Below are 22,052 nucleotides of genomic sequence, written 5' to 3'. Positions count from 1 at the left end.
CACCCAAGGCCCGAATCGAACCCCGATCCCTGGCGCTGTGAGGCAGCGTTGCTAACCACTGTGCTGCCACCTTAGGATGGTGGATACCGTCCTCGAATCCAGGGACAGCCAGAGACCATGACCAATCACAAAGGAGGGTGGTTGTGATGGTTGGAGATCAATCGTCTCAATCCCAGGCTATGGCTGCAGGAATTCCAGCAGCTTCATCAATGACCTACGGTCAAAAGTGGGGTTGTTCGCAGGTGACTGCAGAACCTTCAGCACCAATTCCCCGAATCCTCAGATACTGAAGCAGCCCGTGCCCTCCGCCTTCCGGCTGCTATGTGGGAAGGGTCCCTTCGCATTCCACAATTACAGGAAATGATCATCAACAAGAGAGGATCTAACCATCGCCTTTGACACTCAAGGGCATTGCCATCATTCAAAATCCAAATCCCCCAAAGACTGCCCACCATCTACATGAACAGGTCAGAAGCTGGGAGTTCTACGATGAGGGGCTCGGCTCCTGACTACCCGAACAGGCAAGTAACACCCCTGTCCCAAGAATGAATGTTGCGCTCAGCGCGTTGTAACCCTGTTTCTGTTGCTTCCCAGGTGGAGGATGAAGTGTTTGAGGAATTCTGTTGTGAAATCGGTGTGAGGAATATCAGAGAGTTCGAGGAGGAAAAGGTGAAAAGACAAAACGAGATCGCCAAGAGAGGTAAGGTGGATTGGGAGCTTGGTCCCTTGCTTCACCCCAGGCTGCCAGGCTTAACCTCTCTTAGCCTCCCTCTGAACCCCTCTCCGAGCCCACTTGTCCTCCTAGCTTTCTCTATTCTGCCTCACTACATGGGAGTGCTCTCAGCATCTGGGGGTTGTTGGTGAATCGGTCTCAGTGAGCCGCTCACCAGCAGACAGGAGAAACACGGGGATTCCAAACCTGTCCCTCTGTCCAGTCAGCTGAGACTAACCGGAGCTGCCTCGGGTGGGGTGGGGGGGGGGGGGGGGGCTGGGGGGGGGTGTATTAACTGTCTCTGGGTTGAGAGTGCACTGTATTCTGTGTCTGAATGAGGGTGCACTGATTAACTGTATCTGGAGTGAGGGTGCACTGTATTAACTCTCTGAAGTGAGGGTGCACTATATTTACTGTCTCTGGAGTGAGGGTGCACTGTATTAACTCTCTGAAGTGAGGGTGCACTATATTTACTGTCTCTGGAGTGAGGGTGCACTGTATTAACTCTCTGGAGTGAGGGTGCACTATATTTACTGTCTCTGGAGTGAGGGTGAACTGAATTAATTGGAGCCTACACCGTTGCAGGCTGGAGTTGAGAACCAGAAGACTCGGCTGGGGATCCAGCTGGACTATGAGCGGCAGCAACTGAAGGAAGACCACGACAAGGTGCATATGTGGGAACAAACCGTGAAGAAGGATGAGAATGAGATCGAGAAACTTAAAAAGGTAACATAATTCTTCACTTCAACTTGATGGTGTGGTCCTCGTGAATTAAATAGTCCAGTGTTTGATGAGGGACAGTGTAGAGGGAGCTTTACTCTGTATCTAACCCTGTGCTGTACCTGTCCTGGGAGTGTTTGATGGGGAGAGTGTAGAGGGAGCTTTACTCTATCTAACCCCGTGCTGTACCTGTCCTGGGAGTGTTTGATGGGGACAGTGTAGAGGGAGCTTTACTCTGTATCTAACCCCCTGCTGTACATGCCGTGCCCTGGCTCGTGCTTTAAGTCTTCTCTGTCGCCCTCTCTTTCTCTCTCTCGCCCTCTCTTTCTCTCTGTCGCCCTCTCTTTGTCTCTGTCGCCCTCTCTTTCTCTCTCTCGCCCTCTCTTTCTCTCTCTCGCCCTCTCTCTCTCTCGCCCTCTCTTTCTCTCTCTCGCCCTCTCTTCTCTCTCTGCCCTCTCTTTCTCTCTCGCCCTCTCTTTCTCTCTCGCCCTCTCTTTCTCTCTGTCGCCCCTCTCTTTCTCTCTGTCGCCCTCTCTTTCTCTCTGTCGCCCTCTCTTTCTCTCTGTCGCCCTCTCTTTCTCTCTGTCGCCCTCTCTTTCTCTCTGTCGCCCTCTCTTTCTCTCTGTCGCCCTCTCTTTCTCTCTGTCGCCCTCTCTTTCTCTCTGTCGCCCTCTCTTTCTCTCTGTCGCCCTCTCTTTCTCTCTGTCGCCCTCTCTTTCTCTCTGTCGCCCTCTCTTTCTCTCTGTCGCCCTCTCTTTCTCTCTGTCGCCCTCTCTTTCTCTCTGTCGCCCTCTCTTTCTCTCTGTCGCCCTCTCTTTCTCTCTGTCGCCCTCTCTTTCTCTCTGTCGCCCTCTCTTTCTCTCTGTCGCCCTCTCTTTCTCTCTGTCGCCCTCTCTTTCTCTCTGTCGCCCTCTCTTTCTCTCTGTCGCCCTCTCTTTCTCTCTGTCGCCCTCTCTTTCTCTCTGTCGCCCTCTCTTTCTCTCTGTCGCCCTCTCTTTCTCTCTGTCGCCCTCTCTTTCTCTCTGTCGCCCTCTCTTTCTCTCTGTCGCCCTCTCTTTCTCTCTCTCGCCCTCTCTTCTCTCTCTCTCGCCCTCTCTTTCTCTCTCTCGCCCTCTCTTTCTCTCTCTCGCCCTCTCTTTCTCTCTCTCGCCCTCTCTTTCTCTCTCTCGCCCTCTCTTTCTCTCTGTCGCCCTCTCTTTCTCTCTCTCGCCCTCTCTTTCTCTCTCTCGCCCTCTCTTTCTCTCTCTCGCCCTCTCTTTTCTCTCTCTTTCTCTCTCTCGCCCTCTCTTTCTCTCTCTCGCCCTCTCTTTCTCGCCACCTCGCCGTCTCTCGTTCCCCCCCCCCTAACCCTCTCGCCCTCTCTCTCGCCCTCTCTCTCGCCCTCTCTCTCGCCACCTCTCTCTCGCCACCTCTCTCTCGCCACCTCTCTCTCGCCACCTCTCTCTCGCCACCTCTCTCTCGCCACCTCTCTCTCGCCACCTCTCTCTCGCCACCTCTCTCTCGCCACCTCTCTCTCGCCACCTCTCTCTCGCCACCTCTCTCGCCACCTCTCTCTCGCCACCTCTCTCTCGCCACCTCTCTCTCGCCACCTCTCTCTCGCCACCTCTCTCTCGCCACCTCTCTCTCGCCACCTCTCTCTCGCCACCTCTCTCTCGCCACCTCTCTCTCGCCACCTCTCTCTCGCCACCTCTCTCTCGCCACCTCTCTCTCGCCACCTCTCTCTCGCCACCTCTCTCTCGCCACCTCTCTCTCGCCACCTCTCTCTCGCCACCTCTCTCTCGCCACCTCTCTCTCGCCACCTCTCTCTCGCCACCTCTCTCTCGCCACCTCTCTCTCGCCACCTCTCTCTCGCCACCTCTCTCTCGCCACCTCTCTCTCGCCACCTCTCTCTCGCCACCTCTCTCTCGCCACCTCTCTCCCGCCACCTCTCTCCCGCCACCTCTCTCTCGCCACCTCTCCTCTCGCCACCTCTCTCTCGCCACCTCTCTCTCGCCACCTCTCTCTCGCCACCTCTCTCTCGCCACCTCTCTCTCGCCACCTCTCTCTCGCCACCTCTCTCTCTCGCCACCTCTCTCTCGCCACCTCTCTCTCGCCCACCTCTCTCTCGCCACCTCTCTCTCGCCCACCTCTCTCTCGCCACCTCTCTCTCGCCACCTCTCTCTCGCCACCTCTCTCTCGCCACCTCTCTCTCGCCACCTCTCTCTCGCCACCTCTCTCTCGCCACCTCTCTCTCGCTCACCTCTCTCTCGCCACCTCTCTCTCGCCACCTCTCGCGCCACCTCTCTCGCCACCTCTCTCACCCTCCCTCTCTCTGACCACCTCTCGCCGTCTCTCTGACCACCTCTCGCCGTCTCTTTTCCCACCCCCAACTGCCAACACCACCACCACTTTCTCTCTGACTCGCTGGGTCTCACACTCACTCTATTGGCAGGAGGAGCACCGACACATGAAGATCATCGATGAGACCATGGCCCAACTGCAGGACTTGAAGAACCAGCACCTCACCAAGAAGTCCGAGGTCAACGACAAGAACCACGAGATGGAAGACATCCGCAAGAAACTCGGAGGGCCAACAAGTCAGTACGGAGGGTTGAGGGGCAGTGGGTGGGTTTGTCTGGCCGAAGGGCGGCTGTTGAAGTGGGAAGGGGCCCGTGTCCGCCTTGCCTCTGGCACATGGGGACGGGAGGAGGCCATTCCGATCCCTCTGCCGTGCCTGTTCCTCCATTAAGCTGAGATTGTGGATGATCTGTATCCTAACCCCCTGCTGTGTGCACCCCGAGCCCCGGGACTGGTGCCCTTTTTTGCCCCCCCCCCGGGGGTACATTGGAAATCTGTCCCAAGATGGAGATTACTGGTTTTTCCTCTGGGGATTAAGGGGATTTGAGGGGCAGGGAGAAAATGCGGACAATGGATTTGAGGTGTAGATCAGCAGAGACCAAGCAGAGGGACGTTGGGGGGGCGGGGGGGGCGGCGGGGGGGGGCGGGGGGGGGGGGGGGGGGGGATCTACCCATGGGGGTGCGGAGTGAATTGTTTCTGTGCCCCTGGGGGTGGGGAACGTGTAAGTGTCGGGGTAGGAGGGTTGTGGAACTCCAACCTGTGCGCAGCGACTCCACCTCCGACAAAACACTGGAATGTTCAGGCTTCCACAGTCAAATAGCTCACCTGTGCAGATTCACTGGCGGGAGGGGGGAGATGAGTGTGTGTGGCTGGATTTTGACCCGGTCAGGTGAGGGGTTGGCACAGGGATACCTTCCAGCGCTTCTCATCATTAACCCCCACCTTTCTTTCTCTCTTTCCCCCCCTCCCCTCCGACTGGCAGGGAGATGACGCAGCTGCAGAAGGAGGTGACCGCCATCGAGACCAAACTGGAGCAGAAGCGGAGTGACCGGCACAACTTGCTGCAGAGCTGCAAAATGCAGGACATCAAGCTGCCCCTACGCCAGGGCAGTATGGAGGATATCAGTCAGGAGGAGGTGATGTGCCTCGGCTGGTGCCAGCCGGGCAGCTATTGTCTTGTTTGAATAAAAGCACAAAATCTCCATATTTAACGAAAACAAAATAGTGGAGAGCGCTGAATAAATCAGCAGGTCTGGCAGCCGCCGTGGAGAGAGAGAAAGGGACAGTTCATGTTCCCAGTCCATGTGGTGGTTCTTCAAAGGGGTGGTAATCTCCGGCTCCCAGCCCCATATTTCCCGGCGCTGGGAGGCAGTGCGCCGACCTCCGGTGGCGGGACCCTCTGCTCCCACCGCTTGTCAACGGGAATTCCCATTCAAGTCACCCCACGCTGCTGGCGGGAACCCGGCCAGGAAATTCTGGCCAAAGTCTCCTTGACCACTTTCATTCCCCGTCCCACCCTCCCCTGCACCCCCGCGCCCCAGCTATGTCTCTGCTTCCACTCTGTGAGGGCGTGAGTTAGCTGGTGGGGGAGGCCATTCGGCCCCTCGGGTTCTGCTCCCATTTTATAAGATTGTGCTTGATCTGATCGGGGCCTCAACTCCACTTTCCTGTCTGCTCCCCACCCCCACAACCCTCGACCCCCTCGTCGATCGGGAATCTGTCCAACTCAGCCTTGAATATATTCAATGAACCACAGCCTCCACTGCTGTCTGGGAGGTAGGTAATTCTCCCGACAACCCCCCCCCGCTCCAAAGCCTCACCAAGAGAGGTGAAATTCCACCTCTCAAACTTCAATGGGGGACCTCCCAGTTCTAGATTCCCCCCCATGAGGGGGGGAAACATTCAGCATCCAACTTCTCCAACTCCCCCTTCCCCCCCCCCCCCCCCCCCCCTCCCCCCCCCATAGAATCAAATGTGTTTCAACAAGATCACCCCTCGTTCTTCCCCGACCTGCTCAGCCGTTTCCTCATCAGACAAACCCCCTTCGTCCTGGGAATTGACCCAGTGAACATTCTCCGAATTGTCTCCGACGTGAGTAAATCCACTCCTTAAGTAAAATGTGCTGGAAAAGATTCAAAACGCGTGCTTGGGGCAGAGTTTAGTGATCACCAGCTCCCCTCTCCTCACCGGTGTGTCCTGCCTCCACCTGGGTGTCGCCAGGGTATTTGTTCGCTCACCGGGATCGAGAGCTCATGAATGGACCTGGTCCGGTATCTGCCAGGAGGGCAGGAACGTGAGAGTCGGAGCAGGAGTAGGGTGTCTCCCACATGCCGTGCCAATGAAAGCTAAAGTGGCCTGCTTGCACTCGAAAGCACAGGATTTCAGAAGTGTGGTTAGAGTAGCTGGCCCCAACACCTCCGCAGCGTTTGACTGTGGCGCTGAATAGCCCCAAAAACAATTCAAGTGGCAGACTCGCTGGATGGAAGGAGGCCTTTTGGCCCGTCGTGTCACCGGCTCTCCGAATGAGCAGCGCACGTAGCGCTGCGCTCTTCTGACTTCCCGTATTCCGGCCCATTCTTCCTTTTCAGATATTGATCCGATTTCCCCCCCCTTGATTGAATCTGCCTCCTTCACACACTCAGGCAGCACCTTCCAAATCCTAACCACTCGCTGTGTGTAGAGGTTTCTCCTCGTGTCCCCATCGCTCCTTTCTCCAATGCGTGTGTACTCCCCGTTCCCGATCTTCCCGCCAATTTTCCCTCTCCCCCACCTCGTGATTTTGAAAAGATCATATTTCCTGTCAACCTTCCTTTCACTCGAAGGTCCCAGCTCCCCCAATCTTCTCACGGAGCTGCAGTTTCTGAGTTACTTCCTCAGTGAGTGGGAATCAGGGGTAAAGGTACTCCACTATTGGGGTCATAGAATCACAGAGTGCAGAAGGAGGTCATTCCGCCCATCGCGTCTCCTAGCACAAAGGAAGATGTTGTTGGAGGCTGAGAATCTCAGCCCTGGGACATTACTGCATCTCTATCCTATCACTGACTCCCAACCAACCTGGAACTCCACTGCGTACTCTCCTTCACCCCACAGTACTTGGTCCTCTTATTTATTTTATTTGTGTGCGTTCTGCCTCATCTCCTCTTCTCCTTGTTGACTCTCTCTGTTTTCCGAATGTCCCTAGCACTCTCCCGCGAGCGAGCGCGCCGCGCGCACACTTACACATGGCCCCTCGCCACCGCCTCCCCACTTACCACATATTGGTTGAGTTGATGATTTGCTGACTTCTCCCTCTTAGGGCGGTTCACAGTCCGAGGAGACGGGCAGCAATTCCCAGAGGGCCTCGAACGTGTGCGCAAAGGAGGCAATGATTGAGATTGACTACAGCGAGCTGAACGAGGACCTGCAGGTACGATCGATTGCCAGTGTGAGAGATGCGACTGCAATGTTACACCGCAGAAGTGGACCATTGAAGTAGTCCAAACCAATGATTATGTTCCACACACACCTTCTCCAACTTTTGTTGCATTTCCCCCCCACTGCCACCCTCGTTGCTCTCCCAGCAGCTTATAAATCTCTGTTCCTCTCTCCCTCAGGCTTATCTAGCCTCCCTCAAATGCATCCACGCTATTCACATCAACCCACTCCCTGTGTGAGCGAATTCCACATCCTCGTTACTCTCTGGGGAAAGACGGTTTCTCCTGAACTCACCCAAGGTCCTTGGGCAGGACCATCCAAACCAACCACTGCTACCACCTAGAAGGGCAACGGATGCATGGGAACCCCACCGCCTGTAGGTTTCCCCCTCCGAGCCACTCTCCATCCTGACTGGGAAGTGTGTGATCACCTCCCATTCTTCAAAACTCCAGTCCGGTCAACCTTTCCACACAAGACAACCTCCTCCCGTCTCCTACGCTGTCCCAGGAGCCAGCCTTCCCGCTCATCTCGGAGCGAAATTGCTGATCCCACCCCCACCCAGGGCCACGGCTTCTGGTTTTAGAACCTCCAGCCAGAGGAAGCGGTCGCTTAGCGTACCACATACCCACCCCAGCCCCATACCCACCTCCCAAACACCTGCCAATTGCCATATATGGTGACGCATAACGTGGAATGGAAACCGATTACAGCGGACCCGGGAAATCTGAAATAAAAATAGAAAATGCTGGATGAAGTCAGCAGGTCTGGCAGCACCTGTGGAGAGCGAATCAGTGTTGTTTTGAGGATCGATGACCCATGTGCAGAACTGAAGAGGTAGAAATATGAGTATTATATGGTGGTGGGGGTTGGCAGAATGGAAAGTCAGTGATGGGTCGGAGCCAACGAGAGATTGACAAAGATGTCACGAACATAAGGACAAAAGCGGGTGTTAATGGTTAGGGACTGAAGATCGCTAGTAGCGGCAAACGGTAAGATCGCAGAATGTGTTCATAAGGGAGCAAAGATTAGTGCTGAGTGGGAGAAAAACTGAGCGACAAGGGTCAGGTGGCTGTGGGAGAAGGGAGAGGAGGTTTGTGCTTGGGCTGGCCAAGGGAACTGAAAAGCAGCGGTGGGGGGGGCGGTCAAGTGAGGGAGGAAAGTTCACAGTCTGAAATTGTTGAAGTCTGAAATTGTTGAACTCTGTCGAGTCTATGAGGCCGTAATGTGCCTCATCGGTGGGGGAGGTGTTCCTCCAGTCGGGCTTCACTGGATCCTTACAGCAGGCCAAGGACGGACATGTGGGCACGAGAGAAAGGTACTGAGCTGAAATGGGCAATCGACCTGAAGGTCGGGGGTTATTCTCGTGGACGGAGTGAAGGTTATCCGCCAGGCGGTCACCCAGTCAGCGTTTGGCCTCCCCAATGCAGAGGAAGCAATTTGTGTTCGCCAGTGATAAACAGGCTGGCACAGCTGATTGAGGTCCTCTGTGGCCGTCCGTGCGGTTTTAGAAACGTCGGTTGAATTCAGAGTGGAGGAAAGGAGGTGAAGACTCGCGTTTTAAAACTAAGAAGGGAAGGTTTCACTCTGCCCTGATGTTCTGCCCATACAGGATGCATTATCAGACGAAGAGGTCAAGATCGAATTAAATGGCCTGCAGCAGAAGGTAACAGAGCACCAAAACATCTTGCAGCGGATTGCTGCCCCTAACATGAAGGCCATGGAAAAGCTGGACAGTGTGCGGGATAAATTTCAGGAAACCTCAGAAGGTGAGCCTGAGTCGCGGGCATGCAGCAAAGTTCATGTGTGTCAGTTCAACAGTCACTATGGAGCCAGCTGTGGCTAAGTGGGTCCCAATCATCCCAATGTGGGAGGGTCCGTGCTGAGGAAGCACCACACTGGGGGGGAATCAGTGCTGAGGGAGCACCGCACTGGGGGGATCAGTGCTGAGGGAGCGCCGCACTGTCGGAGGGTCAGTGCTGAGGGAGCGCCGCACTGTTGGAGGGTCAGTGCTGCGGGAGCGCCGCACTGTGGGAGGGTCAGTGCTGAGTGAGCACCGCACTGTGGGAGGGTCCGTACTGAGGGAGCGCCGTGCTATGGAGGGTCAATGCTGAGGGAGCGCCGTACTGTGGGAGCGCCGCACTGTGGGAGGGCCCGTGCTAAGGGAGCACTGCATTGTGAGGGTCAGTGCTGAGGGAGCGCCGCACTGTCAGTGGGTCAGTACTGAGGGAGCGCCGCACTGTCAGTGGGTCATTGCTTAAGAGAGCACTGCACTGTGGGAGGGTCAGTGCTGAGAGAGCACCGTACTATGAGAGGGTCAGTGCTGCGGGAGCGCCGCACTGTCAGTGGGTCAGTGCTGAGAGAGCACCGCACTGTGGGAGGGTGCGTGCTGAGGGAGCGCCGCACTGTGGTATGGTCAGTGCTAAGGGAGCGCCGCACTGTGGTATGGTCAGTGCTAAGGGAGCACCGCACTGTGGGATGGTAAGTGCTGAGGGAGCGTCGTACTGTGCGGGAGTCTGTACTAAGGGAACGCCGCACTGTTGGAGGGTCAGTGCTGAGTGAGCGCAGCACTGTGGGAGGGTCCGTGCTAAGCGCAGCACTGTCGGAGGGTCAGTGCTGAGGGAGCGCCACACTGTGGGAGGGTCCGTATTGAGGGAGCGCAGCACTGTCGGAGGGTCAGTGCTGAGGGAGCGCCGCACTGTCGGAGGGTCAGTGCTGAGGGAGCGCCACACTGTGGGAGGGTCCGTACTGAGGGAGCGCAGCACTGTCGGAGGGTCAGTGCTGAGGGAGCGCCGCACTGTCGGAGGGTCAGTGCTGAGGGAGCGCCACACTGTGGGAGGGTCCGTACTGAGGGAGCGCAGCACTGTCAGTGGGTCAGTACTGAGGGGGCGCCACACTGTGGGAGGGTCCGTACTGAGGGAGCACTGCACTGTGGGAGGGTGCATGCTGAGGGAGCGCAGCACTGTGGTAGGGTAAGTGCTAAGGGAGCACCGCACTGTCGGAGGGTCAGTGCTGAGGGAGCACCGCACTGGGATGGTCCGTGCTGAGAGAGTTGTGTTTTCTGGGGCGAGAAGGTGGTCGACATTTGAAGAGAACTTGGTGTGAGTGAGGATGGTGGGCAGCAATGTTTTTGGTGACCTCCGTTTTTTACAGAGAGCATTGGAGACCGCCCAAGACTTGCATTGGAATGGTTACGTTTTGAGGTTGCGAAGAAATGCTTGAGGGTTTCAGCAGCTGAATCATACCCAGATAGCCTCATACAATTTTAATTTGTGTCTGTGCTTGCTTTCTCTATCTCAACCTGATTCGAGCATCTGTTCATCACTTAAAAGGTCTGCCAGATGCAGCACAACAGGCTGAATTCATAGAATTCCTGCAGTGCAGAAGGAGGTCATTCAACGCATTGAGTCTCACCAACCCTCTGAAAGAACCCCGTGACCAGGTCCACTCTGCCGGACTATCCCCCTCACCCACGCACTAACCATAACCCCACTGAACCTGCACTTTCCTGCACACTTGAGGGGCAACTTTAGCATGGCCAATCCACCTAACCTGCATATCTTTGGACATCGATGGGCTGAGTGGCCGACTCTTGTTCCTCTGTTGCAACCCAGCCTATAGACAAAGTCTATAGGTCTCTCTTCAGGCACTGGCCTCTGGACAGTAACTGGCTGAGATAGCTTTTCCTGCTTCCTCCATGAAAAGGCGAGATCCCCCCCCCCCCAAAAGGCCGAGACATTCCCGGCGCCGGTTCCCTTTGTTCCCTTACTGTCTGGCACCTGTGAATTGAGGACAGTGAAGACCTGCTTTCCCATGACTTCCGGGAAGGCCAAGAATATGTCTTAATCCCTGTGGGCAGCTCGGTAGCATAGTGGATAGCGCTGTGGCTTCACAGCGCCAGGGTCCCAGATTTGATTCCCTGCAGGGTCACTGTCTGTGCAGAGTCTGCACGTTCTCCCCGTGTGTGCGTGGGTTTCCTCCGGGTGCTCTGGTTTCCTCATACAGTCCAAAGATGTGCAGGTTAGGTGGATTGGCCATGATAAATTGCCCTTAGTGTCCCAAAAAGGTTAGGAGCGGTTATTGGGTTACGTCTACACTACCCTAGCCCCCTCCGAAACAGCCTCCACCCACTCCCAAACCGACCCATGCCCACTATCCATTTCCTTATCATCGCTATGTTGGCCGCCCAGTAGTAGTTGCTAAAGTTCGGCATCGCCAGCCCCCCCGCCCCTCTGTTCCTTTCGAGCATCACATTCCTCACCCGCGGGGACTTCCCTGCCCAGACAAATCCCAGGATAATTTTATTCAGCCTCTTAAAGAAGGACCTTGGGATGAAAATGGGGAGACACTGAACTATGAACCAGAATCTCAGGAGAATCGTCATCTTAACAGTCTGCACCCTCCCCGCGAGTGACAGCGGGAGCGCGTCACGACTCCGCACCTCCTCCCTCACTCGTTCCACCAATCGGGACAGGTTGAGCTTATGCAGCCTGCCCCAGTCCAGTGCCACCTGTATCCCCAAGTATCTAAAGCTTTCTCCTACCAGCCTGAACGGCAACTCTCCTGCCCCCGTGCCTGAATTACGAACATCTCGCTCTTAGCCATGTTCAATTTATATCCTGAAAACCAGCCAAATTCCCTCCGGGTTTCCATGATGCCGTCCATCCCCGCCATTGGGTCCGACACGTATAACAGCAGGTCATCCGCGTATAACGATTTATGTTCCATTCCCCCCCGGACCAGCCCTTTCCAGTCCCTTGAAGCTCTCAGAGCAATAGCCAGCGGCTCTATAGCCAGCGCGAACAGCAGTGGGGAGAGAATTTGTTGCCCTATCCCTAATTGCCCCTTGGGTGTCTGGTGAGAGACATTGAAGAGGGGGCAGTTAAGAGCCAGCCACAGCGCACCGTGATGCCCGGAATCACGTGCCTCCTCTCTCTCTCTCTCTCTCTCTTTCCCCCCCAGCTGCATACAGGGGAACCCCACCACCTGGAAGTTTGTCTCCAAGTCACTCACCAGCCTGACTTAGAAATATATCGGCCATTCCTTCACTGTCACTCGGTCAAAATCCTGGAACTCCCTCTCTAACAGTGTTGTGGGTGTACCTAAACCACACTGGGACTGCAGCAGTTCAAGATGGTGATTCCACCACCTTCCAATAGGCAATTAGGGACGGGCAACAAATGTCAGCCTAGCCAGTGAAGCCCATTCCCTGTAAAAATTAATTAGAAACCATACAGTGCGCTAACCCTTCGAAAGAGCACCTAGGTCAATTCCCGCTCCAGCCCTTTATCCCCACCAAACGATCGGACATTAAGGGGCAAGTTAGCATGACCGATCCACCTAATCTGCACATCTTTGGACTGTGGGAGGAAACCGGAGCACACCGAGGAAACCCACGGAGACGGTCACCCGAGCTTGGAATCGAACCCGAGTTCCTGGCGCTGTGAGGCAGCAGTGCTAACCGCTGTGCTGCCGTGTCATCCCTGAATTGAGGGGAAAAAGGTGGATAAGTTAGATTGGGAGCATGGCTTCCAACCAAATCTCGGGCAGCCCCAACAACAGGGGAGGGCCTGGCGGAGCGAAGTGAGATTCCTGGGGCAAGAACGAAGGAACATTTCCTCTATGCCCACCATTTGGTAGCCTCTAAGAGCCCTCCTTCAGATCACCAGCCCCCCCCCCCCCCCCCCCCAAATCTTCTCTCTTCTGAGGTACGCTAACCCTTGAGTCATCAACAGCAGGTGGCTGCGAGTGAGAGAATGAGAAAAAGGCAGGTGGAGAAATTATTCTGGGAATAACTCAACCGGCCAGGCAGCATCTGTGGAGCGACACAGTGTTTATGTTCTGGGGTGAGGTCATCATTCGTCAGAAACTTCCCAAAATCCATAGATCAGCTGACCCTTCATCTGAGCCAGTGACATCTGCATCGCAAGTCTATTGTTGTAAAATCCTATTTGGTTCACTGGTATCCTTCAGTGGAGGAATAAATAAATAATAACATCCGCCTGGCGACGAGGTTAAAATTGTAACGTTATTTCTTTTTTGCCTTTTTTTTGGTGACTGTTTCTAACCTTCCTCCACCTCCTGTCGGTCAGAGTTCGAGGCTGCAAGAAAGCGAGCCAAAAAGGCCAAACAAGCGTTCGAACAAACCAAGAAGGAGCGCTTCGACCGTTTCAACGCCTGCTTCGAGGCCGTGGCCACCAACATCGATGAGATTTACAAGGCTCTTTCGCGGAACAGCAGCGCGCAGGTAAGAGCAGAGCCCACTGCGGGGATCTGGGCCTGAACCTGGCTCCTCCCTCCAGCAGTAAACCAGAGGGTTTCCGTCAGTGCGTCGCTATTGGCATTGGCACTGAAGACTGCCAACCTGGATTGTGGAGCTGTCGTCTTGAGGTGGCCACAGCCTGCTTGGCGGAAGTCAGCTTCTGCCCCTTGCCGGGTCTTCCCGTGCTGGCCGGAGGGGAGGTGATTTTCCAGATCCCCAACCAAAAGTGTGGGTGCGCGTGTGTGTACGCCTGTGGGTGGGCATGACTGTGTGTGGGCCTGCGCGAGTGTGTGTGTGTGTGTGTGTATATATATATATATATATATATATATATATATTCATCTGTGGCCATGTCCTACTCACTCCAGGCCTTCCTGGGCCCCGAAAATCCAGAAGAACCATACCTGGATGGAATCAACTACAACTGCGTAGCTCCGGGGAAGAGGTTCCGGCCCATGGATAACTTGTCCGGAGGGGAGAAGACAGTCGCAGCTTTGGCTCTGTTGTTTGCTATCCACAGGTAGGGAAGTAGGTTGTTTTTGAATATACCATGACCTCCCTGAAGCGGTGTATGGCGCTGTGGCTAGTGAATTGGCAAGGGGGTGCACTTGGCTTTTATCCTCGACAGTTGCCTCGAGCAGCACCCCCCGCCCCTCCTCACTGGCTCAAATTGATGGGAGAGAAATATTGTTCGTAAATTTGAGAGTGACAGGCCAATGACCTGTACCAGTTTGATAGCCTCGCGCTAATCTGTGGCATACTTGATGGACAGGAGGAGGCCCATTCAGCCCCCCACTCCCCCTAGAGCCTTTTACACAGGAGCAGGGGGAGGCCCATTCAGCCCCTCTCGAGCCTGTTACACAGAAACAGGAAGAGGCCCATTCAGCCCCTCTCGAGCCTGTTACACAGGAACAGGAGCAGGCCAATTGAGTGCCTCTCAAACCTGTTACTCAGGAACAGGAGGTGGCCCATTCCGCACCTCTCAAGCCTGTTACTCAGGAATAGGAGGAGGCCCATTCAGCCCCCCTCTCGAGCCTGTTACTCAGGAACAGGAGGAGGCCCATTCAGCCCCCCTCTCGAGCCTGTTACTCAGGAACAGGAGGAGGCCAATTCAGCGCCCCTCGAACCTGTTACTCAGGAACAGGAGGAGGCCCATTCAACCCCTCTCGAACCTGTTACTCAGGAACAGGAGGAAGCCCATTCAACCTCCCCTCGAGTATGTTACATACGAACAGAAGGAGGTCCATTCAGCCCCTTTCAGCTGAAGGTTGACTAATTTCTCTGCGTTTCTCAATATCTCCCTACACATTCCCGCTGAAATGTTCACTGCACTCGGGGCTCAAATTTCCAACCTCTGGTTTCTGTGATCTTTCCATCTTGCTCGAACGTGCAAAGGGCCTCGGGATAATAATAGTAACCTGCAGCTAACCATCACCTTATCATCTTTCTCCAGCTATAAACCAGCTCCATTCTTTGTTCTGGACGAGATTGATGCTGCCCTCGACAATACAAACATTGGGAAGGTGGGTTCTTGCATTCTGATTTTGTACAGGGTCCACGCTCAACATCCAAAGGTGCATGAGGGTTTGTGTGTGTGTCTCCCAACTCTTTATCATAGTAGGTACTCTGATACTCTCAATCGCCACTCGCACTGTGACATACTGAATCCACTCTCACACTCTGACACTCTGAATCCCCACTCATACTCTGACACTCTCAATCCCCCCTCACACTCTGACACACTCAATCCCCTCTCACACTATGACACTGAATCCCCTCTCACACTCTTGACACTCTCAATCCCCTCTCACACTCTTGACACTCTCAATCCCCTCTCACACTCTTGACACTCTCAATCCCCTCTCACACTCTGACACTCTCAATCCCCTCTCACACTCTGACACTGAATCCCCTCTGACACTCTCAATCCCCTCTCACACTCTGACACTGAATCCCCTCTTACACTCTGACACTCTCAATCCCCTCTCACACTCTGACACTCCGGGGCTGGTTTAACACAGGGCTAAATCGCTGGCTTTTAAACCAGACCAAGGCAGGCCAGCAGCATGGTTCAATTCCCATACCAGCCTCCCCGAACAGGTGCCGGAATGTGGCGACTAGGGGCTTTTCACAGTAACTTCATTGGAAGCCTACTTGTGACAATAAGCGATTTTCATTTCAATCCCCTCTCACTCTCTGACACTCCCTTTGTCCTCTCGCACTGTTGACACTCTCTGTCCTCTCTCGTGCTGTTGACTCCCTGTCCTCTCTCGCGCTGTTGACACTCTCTGTCCCCTCTCGCGCTGTTGACAATCTCTCTGTCCTCTCTCGCGCTGTTGACACTCTCTGTCCAATCTCGCGCTGTTGACACTCTCTGTCCTCTCTCGTGCTGTTGACACTCCCTCTGTCCCCTCTCGCACTGTTGACACACTCTGTCCACTCGAACTGTTGACTCTCTCTCTGTCCTCTCGCGCTGTTGACACTCTCTCTGTCCTCTCTCGCGCTGTTGACACTCTCTGTCCTCTCTCGCGCTGTTGACACTCTCTCTGTCCTCTCTCGCGCTGTTGACACTCTCTCTGTCCTCTCTCGTGCTGTTGACAATCTCTCTGTCCTCTCTCGTGCTGTTGACACTCTCTCTCGCACTGTTGAGACTCTGTCCTCTCGCTCTGTTGACACTCTCTCTGTCCTCTCTCGTGCTGTTGACACTCTCTGTCCTCTCGTGCTGTTGACACTCTCTGTCCTCTCGCGCTGTTGACACTCTCTCTGTCCTCTCTTGTGCTGTTGACACTCTCTGTCCTCTCTTGTGCTGTTGACTCTCTCTGTCCTCTCGTGCTGTTGACTCTCTCTGTCCTCTCGTGCTGTTGACAATCTCTCTGTCCTCTCGCGCTGTTGACACTCTCTGTCCTCTCTCGTGCTGTTGACACTCTCTCTGTCCCCTCTCGTGCTGTTGACACTCTCTCTGTCCCCTCTCGTGCTGTTGACACTCTCTCTGTCCTCTCGCGCTGTTGACACTCTCTGTCCTCTCGTGCTGTTGACACACTCTCTGTCCTCTCGCACTGTTGACACTCTCTCTGTCCTCTCGCGCTGTTGACACTCTCTCTGTCCTCTCTCGTGCTGTTGACACTCTGTCCTCTCGCGCTGTTGACACTCTCTGTCCTGACTCGTGCTGTTGACACTCTGTCCTCTCGCGCTGTTGACACTCTCTGTCCCCTCTCGCGCTGTTGACACTCTCTCTGTCCTCTCTTGTGCTGTTAACAATCTCTCTGTCCTCTCTTGTGCTGTTGACACTCTCTCTGTCCTCTCTCGTGCTGTTGACACTCTCTCTGTCCTCTCTCGCACTGTTGACACTCTCTCTGTCCCCTCTCGTGCTGTTGACACTCTCTCTGTCCTCTCGCGCTGTTGACACTCTCTGTCCTCTCGTGCTGTTGACACTCTCTCTGTCCTCTCGCACTTTTGACACTCTCTCTGTCCTCTCGCGCTGTTGACACTCTCTCTGTCCTCTCTCGTGCTGTTGACACTCTGTCCTCTCGCGCTGTTGACACTCTCTGTCCTGTCTTGTGCTGTTGACACTCTCTGTCCTCTCGCGCTGTTGACACTCTCTGTCCCCTCTCGCACTGTTGACACTCTCTCTGTCCTCTCTTGTGCTGTTAACAATCTCTCTGTCCTCTCTTGTGCTGTTGACACTCTCTCTGTCCTCTCTCGTGCTGTTGACACTCTCTCTGTCCTCTCTCGCGCTGTTGACACTCTAACTTGAAATTGCCTCTCACTCACCCTGGGAGGCATGTTTTATCAAATTGCTATTCCGCTCCCAGTAAGTAGCGTTTCCTTGCCCCTCAAATGTGGATAGTGTGAGGATTAGTGGAAGTTTATGGTAGGATTTGGGAGAATAGGTTTTCAGCTGTTTGTCTGGTTTCAGGTGGCAAACTACATCAAGGAGCAATCGGTGTCGAACTTCCAGGCTGTGGTCATTTCCCTCAAAGAGGAATTCTATACCAAGGCCGACGCTCTCATCGGAGTCTACCCCGAGGTATGTGCTAGCTCGAGGCTTTGCCACTCGCCCTATAGGAACGTAACCCAAAACGCTTGATGTGGGAATTTATTTAGCTCAACTTGTGGCAAATTGTCCTCCCCTTCCCCTAACATACTACCGTGCTCTGCAAACAAAGGGAATATGTTCCAGCCCTTTAAAAAAAATTATCCAGGAGCGCTGACAGCCAAACGTTCCTTGTTGTTTATCTCATGACGGCACCTCCAACAATCCGAGACGACTGGACAACCAAATAATCCACCCCCCACCTCCCTGTAGTCGGCGGTGTTGCAATTGTTTGAAATTTGGTGTTCGTGTGTTTGTCCTGGTGAGTTTTACGGGCAACATGGTGGTTAGCACTGCTGCCTCACATTATCAGGCAACCTGGTTCGATTCCGGCCTTGGATGACTGTCTGTGTGGGGTCTGCACGTTTTCCCCGTGTCTGCGTGGGTTTCCTCCCACAGTCCAAAGGTGTGCAGGTTAGGCGGATCGGCCGTGATAAAACTGACCCGTAGGTTTGGTGGGTGTACGAGGGTCAGGCCAGGGAGCGTGCCTCGGTGGAGTGTTCTTTCAGGGGGTCGGTGCAGACTTGATGGGCGCAATGGCCTCATTCTGCACTTCGGGGTTCGATGGTTCTCTGGTCTTTGGAGTGCGTTGGTGGCACGTCTGTCTCCAGCAAGATTTGATTCCCCCGCTGCCTCAACAATTTCTGTTTTTTCAAGCATTCGTCCTATTCTCCTTTAGCAGTAGTCTTTCTGGGGCGGCAGGGTGGCGCAGTGGTTAGCACTGCTGCCTCACAGCGCCAAGGACCCAGGTTCAATCCCACCCCGGGGCACTGTCCATGTGGAGTTTGCATATTCTCCAAGTGTCTGCATGGGGCTCACCCCCACAACCCAAAGATGTGCAGGGTAGGTGAATTGACCATGCTAAATTGCCCCTTCTCTAAAATGTATTTTAAAAAAAGAAGTTGCCTTTCAGCTGTTCTTCTGACAAGTGCGTTCCAGATTGTAACACTCTCTTTTGAAAAAATCTCTCTCTCCGTCTCTCTCTGACACTTTCGTCCCTCCGGTTTGCGGCTCTCCTGCCAGCGGAGTAACGTTTCTCCTTACTTGCTCCCTCAAAACATTTTCTGATTGTGAAATCCTCAACGTTAAATCTTCCCACCCGCCTTCTCTGCCCTTAAAGGAGGGACTGTCCCAGCCTCTCCTGCCCCTCCCTGTGAGCCGACACTCCCCCTTCCTTGGGACCATCCTTGGAAATGGTTTCTGCGCGCATCCTCCCCAAGGCCTCGGCGCCCTTCCTGCGGTGCAGCTCGCGGAGTTGAGGCCCAATGCCCGGCTGTGGCCCAACCCTTGTTTCAGCGCCGGGCAACCTAAGCTGGTGAGTGGGGGACGGGGGGAGCAAACCGGAGGAACAGCCTTCCGGCCTTAACATTTGAGTTGGACAACTTCCGACTGTGAGCTCTCTCCTTCACCTTCACCCCATTTCTGTTTCTATCAATGTATTTTCACTCATCGACCTGTTTTCCCCTCACCATTGGGGGTTGGCGAGTTTGGGGCCAAGACAAATTGAAGGTAAACTAAACTCCAAGCTCAGTTGCTGATGTTCTTCATTGTGTCGGAGTCTTGTATAATCTGAGAGCGAGGTGGGGGCCCCCACATTTTGCCATTCAATAAGGTGATGGCTGACTTCCCTTAGGCGCCCATGAAATCTTATTGGCACCGATCTTTAATAATAATCTTTATTGTCGCAAGTAGGCTTACATTAACACGGCAATGAAGTTACTGTGGAAAACCCCTAGTCGCCACATTCCGACGTCTGTTCGGGTACACAGAGGGAGAATTCAGAATGTCCAATTCACCTAACAAGCATGTCTTTCGGGGCCCGTGGGAGGAAACCGGAGCACCCGGAGGAAACCCACACAGACACGGGGCCAATGTGCGTACTCCGCACAGACAGTGACCCCAAGCCGGGAATCGAACCTGGGACCCTGGAGCTCTGTATTCTCAGCGACTGAGCTGACCTCCCCCCTGGTTTCAGGAATTCCGAAGATCCAAGTGAAGAAATTTCCCCTCCGCTCGGTCCTAAACAGCTGATACCAACCCCCCCCCCCCCCCCCCCCCCCCCCAAAAAAGCGGTTTTGTGCCCTGGAACAGGGCAGAGGTAAGAGGAAGGGGGGCTGTTAGTCGCCTGCGGGCCCTGGGGGTGGGGGGGATTTTTCGATTCCCCCTCTACCATCTCCACTTGTGGCCCCTCTGGGTGATTTTAACAGAGCCCGACGGTAGGGATGTCACAATAAATGTGACCCTTTGAGCATCAGGTGAGAAATGGCTCCTTCCCCCCTCCCCCCCCCCCCCCCGACTGTTTTATCTAACATTTTTTTTTCTGTCTCTTCTCTTCCAGCAAGGGGACTGTGTCATCAGCAAAGTGCTGACCTTCGACCTGACTGGGTTCCCCGAGGCCGGCCCATCGCCCAACGAGTAACCCGGGGGGGGGGTGCGGCAGTCGGTGCGCGCAGTACCTCATACGTCTGGCAGAGGGAGAGAGTGTGCGTGTGTGTGTCCGTGTCCATGTTTAATCCACCCTTCAAATCGGTAGCTCCCTTGACCGCAGTGTTGGCAGCAGCAGCGGCTCACGGTCCCAAGCGCCCAATTAAGTTTTGACTAGTGGCGTCTCACCTCCCCGCTCCCCCACCCCCCCCTCTCACCTTCCCCACGCCAGCCCACTCCAGCAGGAGAGTCAAACATCCTCTTGCCGCTATTTGGGAAAAATGTGCGCAATCCTGCTCCCTGTTTGAGGAATGCCTATTATTTGTTTTAACTGTGAGCCGGGGAGGGGGTGGGGTGGGTTCCTACAATTGTCCCCACCATGGCTGACTGCTCTGTTTATTCTAACGCGAGCACAGGCGGGGTCCCCGTGAATACGGCCTGCTGCTCTCCCACACTCGCAGTCATCCAGCTCGCTTGCCTGCCTGGATTGGTGTTTGAAGAGGCTACGCCTGACGTGAAGCTTTGCCCCTGCAGGAGCACGGAATCCAATGGGGGTGGGGAGGAGGGTGTGTGCCTGAGATTCTGCGACTCGAGTGAAATATCTCACACGAATCAGATGCGGGGGGGGGGGGGTTACAGAAACCTGAGGGAGTGGAAGGGTTTTGGGGTCCCGAAGAGCGGAGACGCTACGCGGGTCGTCCAGGCGGGCGTCGAGCCTTGGATGCAAGATGGGCAAAGATCGAATGTCCGTTCCTTGCAAGGATTCTGGAAGCATTTGTTGGGCCACTTTCGTGCAAACCCCTCCCCCAAGCTGTAGACAAGTCTTCTCGTCGCATTGTGCAGTGTTCCCTTAATGGCGAGTGCCCCAGGGCCAGGGGTCAACGGGGTAATCTGTTACTGGGGTTGGCTGGAGGCGGAGCATCTTTTAGTACTGCTTCTATCCTGCACCAAGCTTAACGATGCCCTCTCCCATCACGGGAGGGTGGGGGTGGGGTTGGGGTATATCTTGGAACGGCGCAGCTTTGCAATGAGTAAGATGCAGCTTCAATGACCATGGACTGAAACCCCGCCAACACCGCTAATATCTAAATGATAGGAGGGGTCTGTGCTTTTTACGATATTTGATATGTAGCGTGCTATAAGATCATGGCCTGATTGAGTTAATAATTCTATGCGCCCGGGTGGTTGTAACTTTGTTTTTAAATGTTTAAACCTTTTGTAGTAGTGGACAGAAATTACTTTCTCATAGAGAGAATCGTGTAAGACTTTGTTTCCCGGCTTTGTGATAAATCACTGAATATATCTCTCCTAATAATAAAGAGAAACGGGTTTTATTGATTTAACGGTTGCGTTGTGACGTGTGGGCCTTGTTCAGTGTGTCTTCAGGGCTGCATTATCCTCAGCCAGTTGGCTATTCGGGAGAGGGTGGGGAGGGAGAGGCTGCCGTCCGATGTCCTGGCCTGCCCCTAGGCCTGCGCTCTGTTTCCCCCGGCCTCTTCTGCCGGCCGCCCTGATTCGGCGCCGGTACCCTCTCCTCCACTCGCTTCTGCCAGCAGGAGGCCAGGACTTGCCCAGTTACTGTCCAATCAAGGGAGGGGGTGTGGACGAGGAGTGTGGGGTTTGATCACAACTCAGCAAGGGCGGAACCGGGGGTTTTGAGGGTCCATAAGACATAGGAGCAGATTTAGGCCACTCGGCCCATCGAGTCTGCTCCGTCATTCAATCATGGCGGATATTTTCTCATCCCCATTCTCCTGCCTTCTCCCCATAACCCCTGATTCCCTTATTAATCATGAACCTATCTGTCTCTGTCTTAAAGACACTCAGTGATGTGGCCTCCACAGCCTTCAGCGGCAAAGAGTTCCCCAGATTCACCACCCTCTGGCTGAAGAAATTCCTCCTCATCTCTGTTTTAAAGGACCGTCCCTTCAGTCTGAGGCGGTGCCCTCGGGTTCTAGCTTCTCCTACCAGTGGAAACGTCCTCTCCACGTCCACTCGATCTAGGCGTTGCTCCGTTTGCGAGTGGGTTTGGGTACATGGCAGGGGAGCCTGGATCCGGAGCGGGTCGTGAGGCAACAGCCCATGAAAGAGG

General features: G+C 54.6%; 1 protein-coding gene across 1 annotated transcript in view; it reads left to right on the top strand.

Annotated features, from left to right (window-relative positions):
- LOC140399457 (structural maintenance of chromosomes protein 1A-like) overlaps positions 1 to 21,303 on the top strand; it is a 79,678-nt gene extending 58,375 nt beyond the window's left edge. Inside the window, 11 exon segments of the mRNA XM_072489033.1 lie at positions 595 to 705; positions 1,298 to 1,438; positions 3,864 to 4,012; positions 4,753 to 4,906; positions 7,066 to 7,176; positions 8,794 to 8,950; positions 13,274 to 13,428; positions 13,812 to 13,963; positions 14,897 to 14,966; positions 17,360 to 17,470; positions 19,875 to 21,303. Coding sequence (XP_072345134.1) covers positions 595 to 705; positions 1,298 to 1,438; positions 3,864 to 4,012; positions 4,753 to 4,906; positions 7,066 to 7,176; positions 8,794 to 8,950; positions 13,274 to 13,428; positions 13,812 to 13,963; positions 14,897 to 14,966; positions 17,360 to 17,470; positions 19,875 to 19,955 — 1,392 coding nt within the window. The 3' untranslated portion in view covers positions 19,956 to 21,303.
- The last annotated feature ends 749 nt before the right edge of the window (positions 21,304 to 22,052 follow it).

Source organism: Scyliorhinus torazame, chromosome 22, assembly GCF_047496885.1.
Source record: "Scyliorhinus torazame isolate Kashiwa2021f chromosome 22, sScyTor2.1, whole genome shotgun sequence".
Lineage (NCBI taxonomy): Eukaryota > Metazoa > Chordata > Chondrichthyes > Carcharhiniformes > Scyliorhinidae > Scyliorhinus > Scyliorhinus torazame.
The sequence above is the reverse complement of the archived record's forward strand: the minus strand, read 5'-3'. Positions and strand labels throughout refer to the sequence as shown.